The sequence below is a fragment of the Tasmannia lanceolata genome, unplaced genomic scaffold, assembly GCF_043159265.1.
Source record: "Tasmannia lanceolata isolate RefF3 unplaced genomic scaffold, GAP_Taslan_0.1 ptg000037l, whole genome shotgun sequence".
Lineage (NCBI taxonomy): Eukaryota > Viridiplantae > Streptophyta > Magnoliopsida > Canellales > Winteraceae > Tasmannia > Tasmannia lanceolata.
Genome location: NW_027518714.1, coordinates 19,551,076 through 19,574,048, shown reverse-complemented (window position 1 = coordinate 19,574,048; position 22,973 = coordinate 19,551,076). Strand labels below are relative to the sequence as shown.

Genomic DNA, 22,973 nt, shown 5'->3' with positions numbered 1-22,973 from the left:
GATAAAATAAGATATTTGCTGCAATAAGTGAGATGAGCATGGGCTGTCATTCACATAGAATTCTGACATAAGAGGTGAAGAAATGCCTTGATGCTACATCTAGAATTTGACAGCCAGAGCCTTATTTGTGGTAAAAATGAATTGCACATGCAAATTTATTTTGTCATTTTATCAGTTATCAGAGTCTCTTCTAATTATTATTATTTGGCAATTGGCAAAGATCATTGTTTTTTTAGATGTGTTGATCCTTCCAAACTTTCTGTCCCTTCATTATTGTAAATGTGTTATTATTCTATCTATTTCAGAGAGCACCCTTGGTTATTGCAGGCAATGATTTGCTTAAATTGGTAATTTGTGAAAGAGTCCTATTACTTTCAGGATGATAATTTTCTGACTACTTTATGCACTTTATTTGCCTCCATGGTCAGGGTGTGGATCCCTCTATACGGGCCGAAGTTTGGGAGTTCCTTCTTGGTTGTTATGCACTGAGTAGCACTGCAGAGTACCGGAGGCAACTAAGGATGGCCCGTAGGTCTGTGGTCCCTTGTTTTTTTTTTCTTATTCTCATTTCAACTGATGTTTGTATATGAGGGGAAATCTCTCTAGCTTAAATTCCTCTTATCCCGTCAACTTCTTTTCTTCCAAATGAAATTGCTCATTTAATTGTATGTTGCCGCCTTAGATGTGCAAAGGCACACACACACACACACACACACACACACACACACACACACACACATATATATATATATATATATATAGGGAAAAGTGAGCGTACTCGGTCGAGTAGATAAGCTTATCTACTCGGTCGGCTAAAAACAGTGGGGCCCCACATTTTTTGGGTGATCCAAACCATTCATTTGAAAGGCCCTTACCTAGGTATGGTGTCCACAAAAAATCAGCCCCATAGGATCATCCTAACCCATTCAACAGTGGAGGGAAAAATGGGCAGATTTGTGGACAAACTGTGTCTGTTCATTTTCCCCATTTTCCCTCCAAATTTGGATGGGTTAGGATGATCCTATGGATCTTGTAGATAAGGGCCTTTCAAATGAATGGTTTGGATCACCCAAACAATGTGGGCCCCCACTGTTTTTAGCTCGACCTAGTAGATAAGCTTATCTACTCGACCAAGTTCGGTCACTTTTCCGATATATATATATATATATATATATATATATATATATATATATATATATATATATATATTCTATGTTTGTACTTTTCTTTTGGGACAATTAATGTCACTTCATCAAAAAAGTACCAAAAGATCAAAGATAATCAGGCAATTTTAAGGAAGAGTGACTCCCCAGCCTCAATAAGTGAGGCCTTTATACATCATCCTTAAATGAGGAATCGGCCACATCATTAACCTTGAATAGGAACACTTACACTTCTTTTAATTCTTGGATTTTGTGTTTGTTTATAGAATGTCATATTTTATCAGTTCCTTGTATTTATTTTCATGCATTTTGTCTCAATTTCTGGTTACCTATTGAATCTCAGTGATTTATCACTATTTGCTATTTTTGCTTTTCAAGGAAGTCGATTTAAACTCTTATTTCTCCTTGAATTGAAAGTCATCGAAGAAGAAGAAAAAAGAAGGAAAAAATGCAGAAAAAACTAGCAGTTTGCACACGAGATAAAAGAATTGAAGTGTTTGCATTTGATAAGAAGAAGAGGCCGGGAGGTAAACTAGAACCAGTGTCCAATAGAAATTTAGATGAATGCTATTTTTTTTTTTTTTGTACACATTTATTGTTTTGGTATTGTGACATTGAAAATTTCTGGACACCCCCATGTCTGCATAGCTTGATCTTCAGAGAGCAATGGTGGATGCACATATCCATACCTAAAACTGGCCCACGTGCCCATTCCCCTATGAAGTAACTTATTTTGGACTTCTGGAATTCAGGCAGCACTTACTCAACTCAACTCAACTCGACTCAACTAAGCCTTTGTCCCAAACTAGTTGGGGTAATTCAGGCAGCACATAAACCTTATAAATTAAATGCCAAGTGCAGTTACTTTAAAGATGATCTATTCTCTAATCTTGCAAGGAGAACAAACATCTATTCGTTCCTTACTCAATAATGCATATTGCACCATGTCCAAGGTTTTAAATTTCGGTTTCAGTTTTGGTTGTCACGGAAACGAAAATGTTTCGGCTTCAGCTGGAAATTTAGGCGGAAATCGGAAACATATGATCAAGATAGAATCGTAAGATGAGACTTCAGGAAATGCTATTCAAGCACACATACACATTTAGAAATAACCATCTATAATGGTTTAACAACATCGAACACCTAGTGATATGTGCTGTCATGCATGCATGATAATTCACTACATTCCACATTTCAACTTCAATTCATATACATAATACATATATTACATTTTTCACAGGCAATTCATTTTTTTATGTGTAACATATAATGATTTAGTATGCCACTAATACACTTATGATTTTGATTTCGGTATGCGTTTCAGTTACGGTATTGGTTTTGGTGGGGAGGGAAATAGAAACATTTCGGTCATTTCATGTCGATTTCGGTGGAAATTTAAAATCATGACCTTGCTCGTTATAGAATTCTGTCATCAACATGTTTCATGAAGCATATGTTTAAGGATTATAGGAGAGTCACAAATTTATCACTGACTCAAATAGTGATCAGAGACTGACCATTTAGCTATGAACAGTATCAATTTTTTTGCAAGTGTCCTTAAGAGCCGCTATTATGCTCATTCGTTATTTGAAAACTTTTATATTTCATTCCGGATGTATTTCAAAGGCTAGACCATTTTTTTAGTGAGAGTGCATGGATGCCGATCTTGTTGTTATTGTTATTCATGAAATCTAAGTGGGTTTTCACGGAGAAATAAAAGGAGAAGGAAGAACATAATGAAGAGGAAAACATTCCTATGATGGGTAAAGGGTGATTCATCAACACTATACCCCTAGCACAACATCCATTTCACTAATTTGATTTAGAAAGAGATGTGGAAAATGACACTCATAACTGGAAAATGACACTCATTTGTGACCACACTTTGTTAAATGTTCCTCATGGTTGGAAGAAGATATTTTGTCTCCAACTCCGAACAAAATCTTATGGGACTCTACTCAAGGCTTTTGTAAATGTTAGCCGATTGTTTACCAAGATGGATTTAAGTAGGGGCGAAAGTTAGGTTGGGTTTACTGAGTTTGGGTTGGGGTAATACTTAAGAAAATCCACACCCAAAATTTCCTTTCCGAACCCAATTTGCCTCAAGAGACTTCACCTGAGCCCAACCAGCTCAAAATTTACAGAAGAAACGAGTACATGACCAACCCAAGGAATGAGTATAGACTGGGTCCTTGAATTCAGTCCATGTAACTATGTATGTTATCTTGCTTAGGAATCAACAAATATATCGGACTTTTGCCAAACCCTCAATAGATATACAAATTATCAATGAAGTCTATAATGCTAAAGAAAGCTAATTTAGTATCAATTGGTGTTTTCAGAGAGAGGTAAGGCAATCAACCCCCTTGAGGTGTGAGTCGTCTCACAAATGTTCTGAATTTTTAAATAAAAGTAAAAATAGAAAACATTAACAACTGCAAAAGAAGTTACTACAAAATCTAGAAAAAAATATATGCTTCATTTCCAACCAAATGTCATCATCCAACTCATTAATACACTAACACTAACAAAATAAACTATCAACCACATTGGCAAATGTCATCATCCAACTCATTAATACACTAACACAATAACAAAATAAACTATCAACCACGTCATCCAACTATCTTTACCAAGTTACCAACCAGATAATACAAAATAGAGAGGTTATCAAAAAGTTTACATTACATTCCAAATTTTCCATGTCCAAAAACAAAGTCACAAGTCACAAGTCACAAACAAAATACAAATGAAAAGATGCCTGAAAAAGGACCAAGTCACATCAAAAATCTATGTCTTCGTCCTCAATGTCAATATCCTCTTCATCTGTGTAGTGCATGCTCTCATCATATCCACCCTCATCATACTCATCTATTGGCACGTGATGAGGATGCACTACATTTGTACCTTTAGCTTTACCTGCATTAATGTTCATAAAGACACTGATTCACTATTACTCCCAATTGACCGTGATGGTGGTTTAAGTGGCACGTTAGTTGAACACTTGAACCAACAGAAATGGTCTGTATGCGAGTGACTTCAAACATCATGTTAATGCCATCCAACCAATAAGGATCAATAGGAAGAAGATGCTCTTCTTTCTCAGCTATCCGCTCTTCAAAATCTACATGATCCACCAAGATTGAGTCAATGTTTTTCTTCATGCTTTATGCTTCTCTCACATATCCTAGTGTTCTAAATAACATACACTAGGGCATTTAAATTCTCTTACTCTAGTCTATTCCTTTTTTGTATGAACCTATAATCAAAACCGTTTTAAAATAAAATTCGAATTTGCAAATTTAAAGTTCTCAAGAATGATAAACTGACAACTAAAAACATAAACTTAGTAACTTACTAGATCAAACTCCAATCCCTTTCACAGCCTGAAGCACTGCATGTGAGGCTTAGGACCCGCACAACAAAGCATGCTGACTCTAGTGTCCTGGAACTAAAGTGAATCCACCTGTCAGCTGCCATAACTGGTTGAGTGAAGACGACAATCAAGACATCAAATTAAGTAACAACTAAAAAGTAAAAAAGTAAAAAGTACGCAGAGAGAGTTCTTCCTCGTCTCAATGACCCATTCAGGTTCCAAACTCTCCCCTAGCCTCGTCGTGTGGATCTAGCTTGACATCCGCATTAATTTGTTCCCTAGAGTCCTTGCCTAGCACCGTATCCCCACATTCATAGAGGCCGTCTTTTACCTTATCCACATTGGAAAAGTTATCTTTGTATTTGGGTTGTGGATTTAAGTAGTGGCCAGCTGCATTTTTTTTTTCAAAGTAGTGGCCAGCTGCATGCTCTGTTTTCAAAAGCACAAGTGGCGTATACCTCGTGGTGTAAGCCGGGGTGGGGGGGGGGGGTGGGGGGTGGGGAGGTGTAATAACGTCAAAAGATGTACATCTTTCACTTGAGATGCATGGTTCTGACAAAAGGCATACGGCTTTTAAGCCTGCGCTACATGATTTTGACAACCCAATCCCCCATTTTGTTTGTTTTCACCTTTTTATCCTATTCTTCCCTTGAGCCACTACTAATAATTTAGGGGAAGGGAAGTCTTATAAGACCCATTTGAACTCTATATAGGTTTTGTAGATAGTTAAAAGACTTTCGTAGATTGCGTGCATCCATAGGGATTAATCCTGCCCTAAAATGGGGTGAGGATATCCTATGTCATAAAAAAAAAAGACTTTTGTAGATAGTTAAAAGAGTCTTCTAAGCCCTTTGTCTTATTTTAACACACATAAGAATTGTAATTATAATGACTAAAATTCCCTTGATGAGGGGCAAAGAATAAAAACAACAAATACACAGGTATTAAGTGTCAGATTTAGCCAAGATTCGTTGACTTGGTTTATTTTAGTAAGCTTTGCTTTTTCTGGGCCAAGTTTCATTGATATCAGCTGAGTTTTTTGGGTTTTCTATTTGACTCTATTAAGACCATTGCCGAGTCAACTTGGTTGGTAGCAAGATAACCGACTGTTTGAAAAACAGTGGTGTTTGTTTTTCGATTTTTTTTTTCTTGTTTTTTGAAAGTAATTATATTGTGCCCGACTGTCAAGTCCCTTGTGGGCGGTACGTCAAAAGTACTGCCCTTGATATTTTATCAAACAGCTGCCTCTTAAAAAGTGGGTTGCTGTCGGATCAAATATCAAGGGCCGTACCGCCTACAAGGGACTTGACGGTCGGGCACCATATAAAAACTTGTAATTTGAATACATTGGCTGCTCCTTGATAACTTTAAGTTAATTAGAAAACGGGCTCAAGTTAGAACTCGTCCAGAGGCTCTATATTTGAGTCTGCTCAGTTGAATAAGTCAATTGAAAATACAGAAAAGTCTGAAAATTAATATGGTGAAATACATGGATGTTCATAGCCTCACCCTAGTCAAGGTAAAGCTCATCTGTACTTCAAAAGCTCTTCATTGATCGATTCAGTGAGTACTTATATATTCATGTAAGTTGGGGCCAAAACTAAGTTGACTTGACCAGTCCAGTTCAAACAAACATGTTTTTGAACTGTGTCAAATTATCTAGTAGATTTTCTTTAATTGCTATCTAAAATTCTTGGAATCTTTCAATGCAGGGAGCGGTACAAAGATTTACTCATGCAGTGCCAAAAGATGCATTCAAGCATTGGCACTGGTACCCTTGCCTACGCTGTTGGGTCCAAAGTAATGGATATGAGGACTATGTCTAAAGATAATGGTAACAGAGAAGAAGAATCTAGAAGTGGGCGAGCTTCTCAAGATACTACTAACAAACTAGAGGCATATCCATGTTTGAATAATGATTGTACAAATACACCATATGCATGCCAAAGAGAAAGTTCTAGTGACTCAGGCGACCTTGTCAGTGTTAGAGGAAGCACTGATAGTGCAGCCTATGATTCATCATCTGCCATGGCTTCTTCTGGTTATTACAATGGGATTTCTCAAATACCAGGGAGAGAAACATGTGGATTGCAATATGCGACTGAGAGCTATTTTGATTTTCCTCCTCTACCTGTGACAAATTTATTCCAAAAGAGTAATAGGGATGAGATAGAATGCGAGGTGCATGATGATAGACTATCTCCAGAACAAACATTTAGATTGGAGGATGGATCCATGCATAGTTTTCAAATTAATAACAATATAGATCTAATTATGGAATCGAGTACCATACCATCTGTCGATGTTTTGCTTGCAAGTAATGGTGAGATTGAAATGTTTGCTTCAGAAGTCCAAAGGGAAGTAATGGAGTCGAAAAAGTTGGAATATAAAACTGAAATAGTGAACAGATTGAGAATATCAGATGTACCAGAAGCAGCTATGATAAATGCAACCACATCTCATGAGATGACTGCCAATGAAGACAGAGTCTCTGATTGGCTCTGGACGCTTCACCGAATTGGTAATCCTGGTTCATGTTCTATATTCCTATGTAGACATGGTAGCTTTTCCTATTCCATTATTAATTTCACTTAATTTATTAGTTTTTTCAAGCTGACACAATGAAATGCCATTTCAGTTGTCGACGTGGTAAGGACAGATAGCCATCTTGAATTTTATGGAGATGCCAAAAATATGGCTCGAATGTCAGATATTCTTGCTGTTTATGCGTGGGTTGATCCTGCCACTGGATACTGCCAAGGTTGTCCTTTTGTCCTTTCTATTCATCCTCGTATAATTTTCCAAAATAAAAGCTCTTAATGATTAGTCTTTCTCAAAGACAGATGAGATCAACTTAGTTGATGTAAGCTTTAAGCATTTAAATTGCCATCATAACTGGAATTCTGATTTTAGGTATGAGCGATTTGCTGTCTCCTTTTGTCGTCCTTTATGAGGATAATGCGGATGCATTTTGGTGTTTTGAGATGCTTCTACGGAGAATGGTACCCCCATACTTAACAGGGACAAACACCCTTCATTATTTTGTTTTATCTCCTCTCATTTATCCCTTACTGGCTGTTTTTTGTTCAACCCTCATATTGACACATCTCTTTTGCGTCTTTGCCAGCGTGAAAATTTCCAGATGGAAGGACCAACTGGGGTAATGAAGCAGTTGCAAGCACTATGGAGGATCTTGGAACTGACAGATACTGAAATGTTTACACATTTGTCAAAAATAGGCGCTGAAAGCCTTCATTTTGCTTTCCGAATGCTTCTGGTGCTTTTCCGTCGGGAAATGTCCTTCAGCGAGGCTCTTTGTATGTGGGAGGTTCGTATTCCTTAGCTGTTGTAATTGAAGGTAATATTATAGTTGTTGACTTCTTCGGTTTTAGTGTTGTTAAACAATTCAGGAGGCCAAAATGGTTAAGGAATGGCTGTGATGGACCTTTTCTTTATTAGTTTATTACTTTGACAGATCACACATCGTAGTAAATCGGAGATTACTTGACTTCTCATCTTTGTTGCTGATATCATTATCTCTACTTATGACCATGGTTTTAAATTTCCCTGAAACACTTGAAATATTTCCATTTCCATCCCCACTAAAAAGAAATTTACATGATTCCTCCCACGTCATTATTTTTCTGAAATTTCGACTGAAACTACCAAAATTTGACCAAAATTCTACCGAAATGGTCGGAACGACAAAAAAATGGAAAGATGTTATGATTTGCATTTCATTTCATTTTATTAATGTACAGAATAATGGTGAGGAAGGCAACATCATTGAACTGTAGAGAATAATAGTCAGGCAGGCAACATCATTGAACTGCACAACTAAGTAATCGTATCTTATGCATGGGATGTCAGATCGGCATGGGATCAATAATACCTCGTAACTCTATGTTGTATTGACATAGAGTTGGGGTCCTTAGAGGGGAGACTGGTCATTGCACTTTCTCATACTTCATTACATTATACTTCTTTATTGACTTTTCTGTTCTAGACATGTCCGACAACGCATGTCACTAGGTGTTCGATGTGATTGAGCCATTATGGATGGCTTTCTTGCATATGTGATAGTTTCTAAGTATGTATCTGTGCTTATTTTAGTATTTTCTCAAAGTTCCTTTTAAAATTTCATCATTTACATGTGTTTCCATACGTTTTTGTGATTTCACAAGATTTCCATCGAAACACAAGATTTCCATCGAAACCGAAATGTTTCCGTTTCCATGCCAACCGAAGCCGAAACTGAAACCGAAATTTAAAACCATGGTGATGACCAAGAAGGTAATTGCACACCTAGAATTATCTCTAATCCTAAGTTCGAATGGATTTGGGACCCCTCACATAATTTTTGAGCCTAGAAGTTCCATGATCAGAGCGATCCAATTTTGTTTGTCAGGCCAAATCCGTCATGGGTTTAATTTGTCTTGCAAATCTAACTGATTACAAAGTAGGCACACTCTGCGTGATCCTAGTGTTGTTAGACATAGAGTTAGGGTTAGAAAAAGGAAGAAGAAGAGTAGAGAGATTGCGAGTCTCCACTAAGGAGCTCCTCATGTATATGATGTATGTATAGGCCCTAAATAGGGCAACATGATACAATAACTATATTACTCTCCCCCTCAAGCCATAGTGTATATACTATGGAACTCCAGCTTGGTACAAAGAAAACTAAAATAAACAACTAAAAGAACCATGCGACAAAAAGATACACCAAAAAAGATAATCATCTCATACACACAACTAGCTTGGTACAACACTCCTCCTCAAACTGGTGTGGTGAATACATAATGAAAAGCATAACAAAAGGTAGTAACAGCTACGGTGAACACAAGATCAAGATCAATGGCCATAAAAAAGGAGCAGCTCCCCCTAAAGTAGCACTATGGCGAGAGCGATCATAATAGGGCCTCTCCCTGAATGAGAACCTGGCTAATAAATCTGCAGGCAAACGGAGATACCTCGGCAGGTAAATAACAGCGATCTAACGAGCAAAATAGGCACACCAAAGGTGTGCACACAAGCAACAACGAAGCACCATGAGCGGGAACATCAGCTAAGCAGCACAACGCTAATAGAAGAAGAAAAACCACCAAAAAGGTGATCAGAACCAACTACCGATGGGGGATACCATCGCCTGGAGAGAGATAACCAACCAACGATGGGGGACACCATCGTCTGGAGACAAGGCCGACGACAACACGTTGCCTGAAGAGATAACCAACCAACGATGGGGGACACCATCGTCTGGAGACAAGGCCGACGACATCACGTTGCCTGAGGAGATAACCAACCAACGATGGGGGACACCATCATATGGAGACAAGGTCGACGGGGGACACCGTCGCCTGGGGATCATCAACCAACGATGGGGGACACCATCGTCTGGAGACAAGGTCGACTGCAGCACGTCGCCTGAAGAGATATGGCCAAAAGCCACGCTAACGATTAAGCATATAGCCGGACAATGAGAGGTGGATTGAAACGCAAACCACTATGAGTGCGTAAAACTACCCAAGAGAACTACACATGTGTAGAAGGAACCGATCGACAATAATAAGAAGGAACAACTAATAATGAGAAGAACTAACAATGCGAAGAAGCCGCTAACAAGACAACACCAAGAACCAATCTACCAACTAAGAATGGTGAAGAACATCAACTGGAAAAGGCAACAAGACTTAATAGGAAGAACAACCACCAACACGAACCACATAACAACGACTAACAAGGTGGCGATACTACATCATGCGGAAGGAGACGACAACAACAAGAAAACAACAAGACAACTCAAGGCAATACCAGATAACACTCCAATGGAACTACATGGGGTTTTCAACACTTCCCCTCAAGTTGAGGCCAAAGGCCGTCAACTTGCAATGAAAAGAACACAATCAAGGCACAACACTTGTCAGAGACATTTGATCAAACACTTGGTATGCACCTTGAAGAGCAACACAAAGGCCATGAAACACAACAAATAGAGAAACGGAAAACGAAGAACAAGATGAAGTGGATGGGAGGAGAAGACTCAAACGAGAAAGAAAGAGAGGATTTAAACCATAAAGAAAGGGGAGACGAAACTAGAAAGAACTCAAGAATGGACTAAGATTTGAAAAGAAATGGAAAGAACCCAACAACGGTATGGATTGACAAAACGGAAAGAGATTTATGGATTTAGGACAAGAATAACAAGAAAGGAACTAGAAAGAAGAAAAATAATGGATTTAGGAGAAGAAAGAACAAGATTTATGGAGAAAAAACCAAACAGAACAAGAAAAGAAAGATTTGGATGTGGAAAAGATGGAAAAAATGTACCATAAGGATCTATTGGGGTTTTTTGTTTTTTTTTTATGTGTTTTGGAAGATGGATGGATCTACAAATGGTATTTACAAGAAAAGATTTGAGGTTTAGGGACCTAAAAGATAGGGTTTTGGGTTTGGATGGATGAATTTGGGATTTTGGATGGAGATTTAGGGATTTAGGGTTTTGGATGGAGGGAAGAAAAGGTGGAAGTTACGCCAACAAAGGGGTTGTGGATGGAGATTTCCTCCAATGGGATGTGGATGGAGGTGTAGGGAATAAGATTTGGGGAATAGGGTTTGGATGGAGGGAAGTAGTGGGGTGTTGGATGGAGTAGGGTTTGGTTATTATGTAAGGGAGAAAGAAAGGTGGGTTCACGGCAAAGCTGTGGGTTTTTTTTTGGTGTCTTTTATGGATTGGGTGGAGGGTACTGGTGGGGGGTTTACGCAAGATGAGGGAGAAGGTTTGGGCTTTACGGAAATCCACAAAATGGGTTTACGGTAATACGAAAGGAGAAAAAGGGTTACGAGAGAGAGAGAGAGAGAGAGAGAGAGAGAGAGAGAGAGAGAGAGAGAGAGAGAGAGAGAGATGGTAGGGAGATTTTAGGGATAGGGTTGCACGAGAGATAAGGGAGAGAGATTTTAGGGTTTATAGAGGGTTTTTGGACACAAAAACACACACACATAGAGAGAGACAGAGATGCATGCGAGACTCTTCTTTCCTTTCTTTTTCAGGATCTTTGCTCTGATACCATGTTAGAAATGGATTTAGGGTTAGAAAGAGGAAGAAGAAGAGGAATAGAGAGATGGAGAGTCTCCACTAAGGAGCTCCCTCATGTATATGATGTATAATGTATATATAGGGTCTATATAGGGCCATGGTTTTAAATTTCGACCGAAATCCGAAATTTCGGATTTCGGTGGAGACCGACACCGAAATCGACCAAAACCGAAACGATCATTTATTTCGGCCGAAATTACCGAAATTTAATATTAAATAAAATATTGGTTTCGGGTTATTTACCAGATTTCGACAGAAATTTCAGTCGAAATTTCAAAATTCCAGGGTCCGAAACCGGTACCGAAACCGAAATTTTAAACCTTGTATAGGGCAACATGATGCAATGAATACAATATCCTCTACAATACATGTAATGACTAAACTACCCTAGCACACTACTCAACAAGTGTTAAGTATCGAGAGGTTGATGGTGTGCCTCTTGATGATCTGGAATCATTGACTTCTACGAAGTTTAATTTACGTGGAAATGACGAGTTCAAATATTGCATGTGCTGTTCAGATAGTGAATCAATTTGTTTTGCTCCTCTTACACATCATCTTACAACTTTTCATCATATCATTAGATACTTACATGGAATCGAGGATCCTAGTCTATTCTTTTTATCTGCATCTTCGCTAGAGTTAACAACCTTTGTTGATGCTAACTGGGCAGAAAGTCTGGACACACGTTGGTCAACAATTGGTTGTTGTACGTTCCTAGGAGTTTCTTTGAACACTTGAAAATGTAAGAAACAATATTTTTCAAAATCTTCGGCTGAAGCAAAATATTGCTCAATGTCAGTAGCATCTAGCGAGGCGTTCTAGCTTCACGCTCTGCTTTCGTACTTTAGCATTTCACTCCCTCCATTAAGTCTATGACGATAACTAGAGTGCTAACATATTGCCACCAATCCAGTATTTCATGAGAGAACAAAGCACATTGAGGTAGATTGTCACTATATACGACAATGCTATTCAAAATGGCCGATCACCGCCGTTTGTTCCTTCTGGGCCTGAGTTTCTGATTTACAAATTGATGTTTCATGACCCTTTGCATCATTTTGAGGGAGAGTGTGGAACATAACCAACTTGTATACACCATTATTGTGTGTTTATAAGTCACATGGAAATGCCTTGGTAAACAAGTGTATGCATGCAGCATCTTGTGTCTATAATTAGATAGGATTTTTCATTTATTCCCTTTAGCTAATTTACTATACAAAAAGTGTGTTCGTGTTATTGGCTTAAGATATAATCATAAATACAAGGAGAGACAAGTCGTGGGATTTGACTTGTTTTTCCCATTTTAACATTTTTGACGTGGCTTCTTTCTCCTCTCATGCCTCTTATTTATGATAGTTTACTGATGTTAACAATAATATGGGTTGTCTTTTATTTCATTAATAACACTTTTTTTTCGTATAACTTAGTTAATATTAGAGTCACAAAATGGAGGTGTGACTTTTTCTTCTCCCGAAGTACCTTTCCTTTTTTTTTTAATTTCTATTCTTCCTCTTTATTTCAACCATGGTTTTAAATTTCCACCAAAATCGACACGAAATGACCGGAATGTTGTTGTTTCCATCCCCACCAAAACCGAAACCAAAATGACCGAAATGCGTTCACGAAAATCATAGATATAATAGTGGTATGCTATATTCACATGTGTTACATAATTATATTTATATGAATTGCATGCACAATGTGGTGCTTCTATTATTCATAAATATTTATATGAATTATATGTGAAATTTGGTATGTACTAAATTATCAGACATGTGCGATAGAGCATGTCATTAGGGTTCGATGTTTTTAAACCCTTATGGAAGGTTGTCTTGCTTATGTGATTGTTTCTAAGTGTATTTGTTGGGGGTTCCATGCAAATGCAAAGATCCCACATTGGAAAAGTGAATGGACGTGGATGGGCTTATAAGGACTTTGGCATCCTTCCCTTAACGGCTAGCTTTTAAGGGTGAGTTCCACTTGGGTCCCAAACTGGAAAATATGAGCGCCATTGGGAAGAGTTGGATATGAAGGCGGTTAGCGTGATCCGTCTATGTTTGGAGGATGAGGTCGTTTACAATGTAATCAGCAAAGAGACTGCAACCGAGATTTGGCGCAAACTCGAGAGTCTATAGGGAGAGATCACTAACCAGCAAGTTGTTTGTCAAGAAGCAATTATATGCTCTTCGGATGGAAGGAAACTGAAGTCTCCTGGGTCATCTCCACACTTTCAACATGATGGACTCAGATTTGTTGAACGTTGAGGCAAGTTGGAAGAGGAGGATAAGACCCTACTTCTCTTGGCGTCCCATATTGGATATTACGACCACTTAGCTACTACAATTCTCTTTAGAAAGGATACCTTGGTCACAACAGAGGTAACGCCAGCTCTCCTTGCATGTGAAAAGATAAAGGATGCCACCGGGGAAGAACCCGAGGCAGATGGGTTTGTGGTGAATGTCAGCAAGTGGTATCAGCGGCGTGGTAACTCCTGTGTGCCCTCGAGGATGAAAAAAATACTCTCGGGGAAGATCTCGATAACCCCAGTGTATCCTCGAGGACGGAGAAAGTCCTCGGGGATGATCTCGTAGTTCCCATGTTGCTCCCATGTGGAAGGGGGAGAGGGGAGATTGTTGGGGGTTCCATGGAATGCAAAGATCCCAAATCGGAAAAGTGAATGGATGTGGATAGGTTTCTAAGGACTTGGCTACCTTCCCCTTAACGGCTAGCTTTTAAGGGTGAGTTCTACCCAGGTCTCATGTCCCAACAGTATTTGTGCTTATTCTAGCATTTCTTGAAGTTTCATCTTTAAATTCTATCATTTGCATTTGATTCCATCTGTTTCCTTGATTTTACGAGTTTTCCACCAAAATTTCGAAACCGAAACGTTTTCGTTTCCATGGCGACTGAAACCGAAATTTATACCTTGATTTCAACAGCTGGGTCACTATCATTGATGCCGGCTAAACAAATCATACACGCTTGCTTTTCAACATGGATTTTGTTAAACATCACAGTAAAGTGCACTTAGCATGTACAACTAGTGCCATTTGTTCCAAGATCCTGTTCACCCACTGCATCAGAAATTTAGAGAAATTTATTTTTGTAGGAAACAAAAACTGTTGGAGGCAGGACCAGTTTAATATGAAAATATGAAAATTGACATGCCCTCCATTGACAGTCTTCCTTGTGGTCTTTGTTAAAAGACAAAGGGAAAGTGTTGATCAGGGTGTGGGGCCCTCTCCAGAGGTTCCTAGTCCTAGATGGGCATGTCAAATTATGTCTAATATGGAATGCTCCTTTCAGGATACGGAAGACATGTTTAAAATTGTAAGAACTATCAAGAAAGTCTCTGTCTAATATGATGCGAATGACACCCATTCCAAGAAAAAATACTGTGAAGTACTATGGTTTTGTGTAGCACAGGATTATTAAAATTAGGAACATTGATCGTCTTTGTAGTTTATTGCCCCAAGGCATAATCATTTTGAAGTTCTTCGAGGAACTTAACTTTGCTAATTCTGCAGGTGGTATGCGTGGTTTGTAGTTTATTGTCTTTGAGCATGTGCCAAATGCCCAGATGTATTATTTAAATTGGATTATCATTTCACATTATATGTATCATTAATTTCACTTAATTATAGGTTGTAGTACTTTGTGCAATACTAATTTTCTGTTGTAACTCTCCGTTTTTTCTTTCAGATGATGTGGGCTGCTGATTTTGATGAGGCAGTTGGTCAGGAATTAGAGGGGAACTGTCTTGAGCCACTGGTTCTACAGCTCCCTAGTGATTCTGATGCAGAAGTGGCAGAAAGCATGGAGAATGAGCGAGGGAATTCTAAGGGTGAACAATTTGAGCCTGACAATGTAGATCATTCCACATCTTATAACAATGGTGCAAGATCCATTTCAATTCATCCCTTTTGTGGCTTGACAAGGGCTAGTTTCTGGGCTAGGCATGACCACTTTCATTCTTTCACCATAACTTCAGCGACAACAAAGAATGTGGATGATGAAATGCCTGTCTTCTGTGTAGCTGCAATTCTCATCATTAACCGCCAAAAAATCATTAGAGAAACAAATTCAATTGATGATCTGATAAAGGTGGGCATGTTTTTCTAACTTTGATACTTCGAGTCGCCCAGTTAACATTTGGAAATATAGGTTTTTTTTTCTATCTTATCCATGCATGGCATGGGCACATAATGAGTGCTCAGAGTTTACACTTAATATGAAAATGTGGTCTTGTGTATGAAACCTGTTGCACAATGTTTGGAGGACAATCATTTTCTTCCAGGAGTTTCCCCTACTGATTCAACGATGGGCTAGCATTTCCATGGAATATCCTTTTCTATACTTATTTAACTTTCTTTTTTCTGTCGACCAAGATAGTTTTTCTTATTGCCCCAATCTTAATCTTATTCTTTCTTTTGCTTCAAAAATCTGCTGCTAAAAGCTCTCTGTGTTAGAAGTTGACAAACACCTAAGAATGTATGCAAGTGTTGTACATCTGGAAAAAAATATTGTATAAATTCCGTTTTTGTGGTTGCTTTGGGCTCTGGAGAATTGACATGCTGGTGTTTTTCTTGCTCAACCTCTTGCAGATGTTCAATGATAAGATGCTTAAAATAAAAGTGAAAAGATGCATTCGGATGGCCATCAGATTACGGAAAAAGTACTTCTACAAGGTGGACTTAACAATTTCTTGATGGCACCAGATTGCCTCTTATGTCATGTTCACTGCATATCTATTAGTTGGGATTACACTGAAAATAATGTTTCTCCCGTTTGACATGAATGTTGTCTTTGGGGAATGATACAAACATATGAACCAAAAATCAGATGCATTAGAGGCATCATAATTGCCACATTTCAGTGGGCCCTCTAACAAGATCTTCGTATTCCATGCCTGAGGATCCCACTGGAATGAGCCAATCATGATGCCCGAATGTCCACGGATTATGTCATTCTTAATTCCCTTTTACTGTATGTATGGTTTTTTGGTCGTTTTGTGTTAACAATTACTGCTTTTGGAGAATCCTGTTTTGAAACTTGTCATGTTTTGACCAGCTCATCAAGCAGGCGAGCACCGGGAATTCAGAGCGATGACTCATGGAAAATTATAGAGGGTCACCATTCCTCATTTTCTTGTGCCATGAGAAAAAGCTAAATGCTGTGCATATCTTTGTGCTTTCATGTGAAGTGGGAGATGAAATTGGTATTAAAAAAATCCATATATTTGGGTTCGGTACGATCAATTTCGTCATTTCTATAATTTAGTTTGAGGGAGTTGAGAGCAAGAGGCAATTCTTAGCCTGTTTGAGTATCCTGTTATCTGCAAGTTCCGACTTTCTTTCAGCATTTTTGCAAGGTAAGCTGCTTTTTATTTTATTCTTTGTTTTCACATTAGGATGATATAACTAGATTTTAGGGTAAGTTAAGGATTGCACTTGGTTCATGCTTCAAATGATTGAACTACCTGAGCTTGTGAAAAATATTCCAATATCTTGTTCTTTTCCCCCAACCAACCAGAATATTTTCTTAAAGTACATCTTTTTTATCATGTACTCCAAAACTCAAAATCAAAACAATCAACTTATACTGGTGAATGGTAACTGCATAGAGGGCCTGAAGTACAAAAAGGCATTTTCTCCAAGTAATATTGCATTTCTTAGAAATGTGATTTCTTTCCTTTTGATTTTGCTGTGCCGTATGGGTATTTATGTGGATATTCTATATTAGCTTTTCTTAATGTCAAAGTATAAAAGATAAATAACACCTTTCTCCAACAGCTTCAGCTTTTGGAGAAGTTGGTTGGTTAACATGGTATCAGAGCCAAAGGTCTCGAGTTCAAACCTCCCGGATAGCAAAAATCCACATGCGATGGTCGGCCCAAAGTGGGACCACATGTGCCACGTGTTTGCCAAGTGGGCCACACGTGCGGGGGAGTGTCAAAGTATAAAAGATAACATTATGGAAAATTGGATTATTTCCAATTCATATTGAATGACTAGATAAGAACTAAGATGCTAAGATGGAAACACAATTTCATGTCAGATGCATGGTTTGTTGTTAGTGAGGATGTCTGGTTTGCTTCTATAAAACCCTGAATATTCATTGTTAACATGAGACATAGCACTGCATGCAATCTTGACTTAGTTGCTTAAGTGCTCAAGGTCATTTGGCCTTGTCAATCAAGTGGGAAATCTCGGATGACCCATTCAGTTATTTTTGGAGGATTATTATGTAGTAGTTGATGATGCTACAAGTTTGGGTTGCTAGGCATGCTTTGCTTATCTATGCCATGGTGTGTTATAGGACAATTCCTTGTTCCTGTCACTATGCAAGTTACCAACTTTGTTGGTTGTCCTCAATAACTATTCATCAAATATTGCTTTGCTTATCTATGCCGTGGTGTGTTATAGGACAATTCCTTGTTCCTGTCACTATACAAGTTACCAACTTTGTTGGTTGTCCTCAATAACTATTCATCAAATATTGAAAATAAGATTTGGTGATCACCTATTTTGGGATATTTTTCTATTTCAAGATTATTGGACTCGTGGTGGTTGATGCGTGATTCTTTGAATGAGTTTCCTGGGAAGCTGATGGTGGACGAGAACTCTAGGGAAATTTCTTTGAATTCTTAGTGTAGATCGAGCTGTTGGAGGTTAGCCAATCTCATAGATTAGTTATTAGAATTGGTAGATCATGTTGCTAAGTATTCTCTGGATTGATTGGTAATGCGGAACTGGAGTAGAAATAGAGTACTTCTAAGTTCTAACTGTTGAGGAGAAGAGAATTGAGAGAATTAGTGAGTTGAAGAGAACTCCCCCTCACTTATGTACTTATATAAAGAGAGAGGGTACACAGACTAAATTTCCCTTAGGCATATTACACACTTCTAACACTCCCCCTCAAGCTGAAATGCATATATCATACATTCCTAGCTTGTTACAAATGTCACGGAGCTTAGCCTTAATGGCTTGGTAAACATATCAGCCAGTGGATTAACTGATCTAGTAAAAACTGTGCATATCTCCCCCTTCTAGATTCTCTGATGAATGAAATGACAATCCACCTCGATGTGTTTAGTCCGCTCATGAAAGACCGGATTTGTAGCAATGTGAATGGCAGCCTTATTGTCACAATACAAAGGAGAAGGAGAGGAGTTTGTGAGACCAATCTCTGACAAATGGGAGTGCAGCCAGATGAGTTCTCCACTCGTGTGAGCCATGGCCTTGTATTCGGTTTCGTCACTGGATTTAGCTATGACATCTTGTTTCTTGCTTCGCCATGACACCGGGTTACCTCATACAAAGGTACAATATCCAATGGTAGATCTCCTGTCAACTGGAGATCCTGCCCAATCTGCATCAGTGAACGCTTCTATCTTATCATGGCCATGATTCTTAATCAATAAGCCTCTCCCTGGAGCACCTTTCAAATACCTGATAATTTGAAGCACTGCTGCCCAGTGAGAGGCACGTGGAGAGCTCATATATTGACTGGCACCCCTACAACAAAAGAGATGTCTGGATGGGTGACTTTGAGATATATGAGCTTTCCAATCAACCTCCTGTACATGCCAGGGTCTTTTAAAAAATATCATTCCTTTGGACGAAGTTTCACATTTGGGTCCATGGGCAGAGCAGCAGGTTTCACTCCAAGAGAACCTATCTCATCTAGTAAGTCCAACACGTACGCTCTTTGTGAGAGGGAAAGGCCGCTGGAATAGGCTACCTCAATCCCAAGAAAATATCTCAGGCGACTCATATCTTTGCCTGAAGGACTTCAACTTCTGTATACCAACTGAGTCATTGTCAGTAATGATAATATCATCAACGTATACTATTAGAAGAGCACACCTAGTGACAGATTGATGGCTAAAGACATACTGGAAAAGGCGAAGACAATAGGGTAAAAAGTCTGAAACGGGGTGGAGATTTAGGAACGAAAGGTCCCGGCGAACCTTGCTTCTTTCCAGTGACTTGAGGACCCAAGCCCTTCTTGCTCTTCCTCGACTTTGTAGGGCCCAAGCCCTTCACAATTCTTTCACCTTTAAGGTAATGGCGGAAAGAAGAAACAAAATGACGGAGAGAGAAAAGGTATCGCAAAAAGGCATCGTAGGCAAAATTGAGAGATATTTCAGACGAGGGGATTGGGGATGAGTAGCATGCAACTATCAGAATTTTAAATGGCACAAGGTTTGTAGAAGATGTAATGGTGGAAAAAGTGGTTGGCATGTTGTACCATCTAAATGTTACGACCCGATCCAACAGGTCGCTGCGAACAAGAACAACTTGTTCAACTTACCAATTTTTTTTTTTTTTTTTGGAACACAATCATTCTAACTTCAACACTACTATCTATAAATCTTATTCCATAACTCCAAAGAGGATCCCATTACAATTATTCAATGTCTAAATAAATACATAATTAAAAGTCCATAAATGTTTCTCCAAGACTCCAACTAAAAACTTTAAACCATAGAGATTGACATGGCTCGTCGTCTCCAAATTTTTATTTGACTCCACTCCCTTACCTGAGCCGTTCCATTCGTTCACGTCCGTAAGTTAAAAAGGCAGGTGATAGCTAGACTCAGCTCGTATAATTATCAATTAATATGATTGGGATTGTGATAAGGATCTTGCTATTTTCTTTCATGTCAAGTCTAATTCCATTTTTTTGTTCTGAGACTGTAAGAATTTTCGTTTTGTGCTATCATGAGGTTTAAAATAAAGTAGTGCTTATTGGTTTTACGCTATGAGATAGAAATTTTCAGTCACGAAAATACATGTGATTAAAACAGACATAAGAAAGGAAAGAAATGAAGATCATAAATGAATAAGCGTGACAGAAGGCCAGGAGCTATCCCCGATAGAACGATTAGACAACATGGGAGTCATGCGCAACCCTTGTTGATGATGGAATCCTCTGAAGACCATGAGTCTCTAGGCGGTAGGATCTACCGTAACAAGTCTGCACAAAACCGACCGTGCAGGCCAAAGTAACAGGCGAATGGGAGCTGGAGGACCTTGGGGTAACAGGGACACTTAAATGAAGAAATAATGAAACTTTTGAAATCGATATTTAGTATTTCAGCTTTACAGTTACTTATCTTGTTGATTTCAGTTTTACAGTTACTTATATTGTTGATTTTAGTTTTACAGTTACTTATCTTGTTGATTTTAGTTTTACAGTTACTTATCTTGTTGGTTTCAGCTTTACTGTTAATTAATTTGTTGGTTTCATAAAGTTTTATTTCCAGCACAGGCTTGTCGATAGATTTTTTCATAAACCTTCCTCATTTCATTGATAACCAATACTTGTTGAGCTTAGCCACATGATCTTGTTGTTCTCACTCAGTTTTCATCTCAGGGTTAGAGAACGTAAAATGAGCGTTTGCGAATGAGGACATTTAGTTGGTAGGGCAGGGGAATGGAGTCGAAGTTAGAATGATTGTATTCTAAAAAAAAAAAAAATTTGGTGATTTGAACAGGTTGTTCTTGTTCGTAGCGACCTGTTGGATCGGGTCGTTACAGTTGCGGTATCAGAGCCCAAGTCTACGTAAGACTTGGTGCTTGTGAGTTGAGTCGTTTTCTTGGGATTAGATAGCTAATAGGTGACATATAATGTGTCACACTTTTAATTTCACCCAAAAATACGAATGAGATAAGGAAACTACCCTAAAAAGATTAGTAAGTGAATATACGTAGAGATTGAGCAATAATTTGAAATTGGAGTTAAGAAATAAAAAGACAGAATTCTAACCCCGTAGATCTTCTTCTCTTACTAATCTACCCTTGTATCTTATAGATGTATCAAAGAAGGAGAAATTCGAGCAGGGCCATCAACGCTAACCAACCTCCTGCACCTAATAATAATGATTAGGGCCCAGGTCAGGCCCAAAATCAGGATGGGTTGCAGATGCTTGCGACGATCCTACAGCAAAATCAGGTGGCTAATCAGGCGGCCCTACAGACCATTGCAGCCAGTCTCAGGGCTCGTCAGGAGCCGAGGCCTCGTGATGATGCCACTCAAGTGCATAGGCAGTTCAGGGACTACCAACCCTCTGAGTTTACTAGGGTAGGAGACCCCTTGGCAGCTGATCATTGGTTAGTAGAGATGGAGAGGATCTTCGCGGTGATGGATTGCACTGAGGCTCAGAGGACCTGCCTTGCATCCTTTCAACTGAAAGACGATGCAGGTATTTGGTGGCAAACAGTGGAGGAGAATTACCCAACGCTCAGGAATGAAACTTGGGCTCAGTTTAAAAGACGATTTAACAACCAGTTCTTTCCTTCGCATGTCAAAGACCAGCTAGCAGGACAGTTTGCAGAGCTAAAACAAGAGACTTTGACAGTGGCTCAGTATGGGGCCAAGTTCACTGCTTTATCGCGCTATGCCCCAGGTTATGCAGCGACAGAAGCAGATAAAGTCAGGAAATTCGTCAACGGTCTTCGCCCTTCCATTAGGGCAAGTATCATTAACCTTGGTTCTCAGACTTTGGCTGAGGCATGTGAAAAGACAGAAGTGGCGTAGGACAGTGAGAAATTAGTGCAGGTAGCCAGATCGCAATCGTTTACTAACAAGAATCAGGGACCGACGTTGAAGAAACCCAAGACTGAAGCTAGTTCGGGTCAATCTAAGGTATTGTGCCCTCATTGGGGGAAAGTCCACATCGGGAAGTGCTGGAGAACGTTGAATGTATATTACCATTGTGGAGACCCTAACCACAGGAGGAAGGACTGCCCAAGCTCCTCGCAATATGCTCAGCCATGCCCTTCATCTCAGCAACAGAACCAAGGGAAGGGAAATCAGTACCGTCCTCTGGTCCAAGACAAAAATGCGCCTCAGGGGGAGCTGAGAGGCATTTTTTTGCACTCGTTAACAATACTGAGGTACCTGAAGAGGCGGTCGGAGATCAGGATTTTAATTAATGCTTTCCGTTGAAATTTTATTCTTGTTATAATCTCTAGCTGTATGCAGTATTGGAATTGCAGTGATAGGTCTTGATTCTAAAAAGGGAGATCATAAGAGCAAAATATTGGCCTAGAGCAGGATTCGTGAGGGAGGTTAGTGCCATTAGATTTTACTTAATAACTAATATTTGTTCCTACTACTAGAATTTTTGTTTATGAAGAAGTTAGACCAGGTTTCCACTACTGGGATCGCATCGCTAGGAATCCCGCGCTAGGAGAGATGCATTAGTTAGAAGAAATGAGTCTGACTTGATCATATTAAGGTATCGAGTCGGAGATATTTAGGAGGAGTGGATTTAGAATTCCGCAATTTTGGGAGATAATATAAATCGGTAGCTTTTAAGGCCCTTAAG

At 39.0% G+C, this 22,973-nt stretch overlaps 1 protein-coding gene across 1 annotated transcript in view; it reads left to right on the top strand.

Moving 5' to 3' along the window:
• The window catches only part of LOC143862159 (rab GTPase-activating protein 22-like), a 53,821-nt gene that overhangs the window by 11,463 nt on the left and 19,385 nt on the right, over nt 1-22,973 (top strand). Inside the window, exons 4-11 of the mRNA XM_077373154.1 lie at nt 429-532; nt 6,252-7,060; nt 7,178-7,300; nt 7,453-7,541; nt 7,667-7,867; nt 15,338-15,739; nt 16,240-16,323; nt 16,706-17,006. Coding sequence (XP_077229269.1) covers nt 429-532; nt 6,252-7,060; nt 7,178-7,300; nt 7,453-7,541; nt 7,667-7,867; nt 15,338-15,739; nt 16,240-16,323; nt 16,706-16,744 — 1,851 coding nt within the window. The 3' untranslated portion in view covers nt 16,745-17,006. The remainder of the gene's footprint in view (nt 1-428; nt 533-6,251; nt 7,061-7,177; nt 7,301-7,452; nt 7,542-7,666; nt 7,868-15,337; nt 15,740-16,239; nt 16,324-16,705; nt 17,007-22,973) is intronic.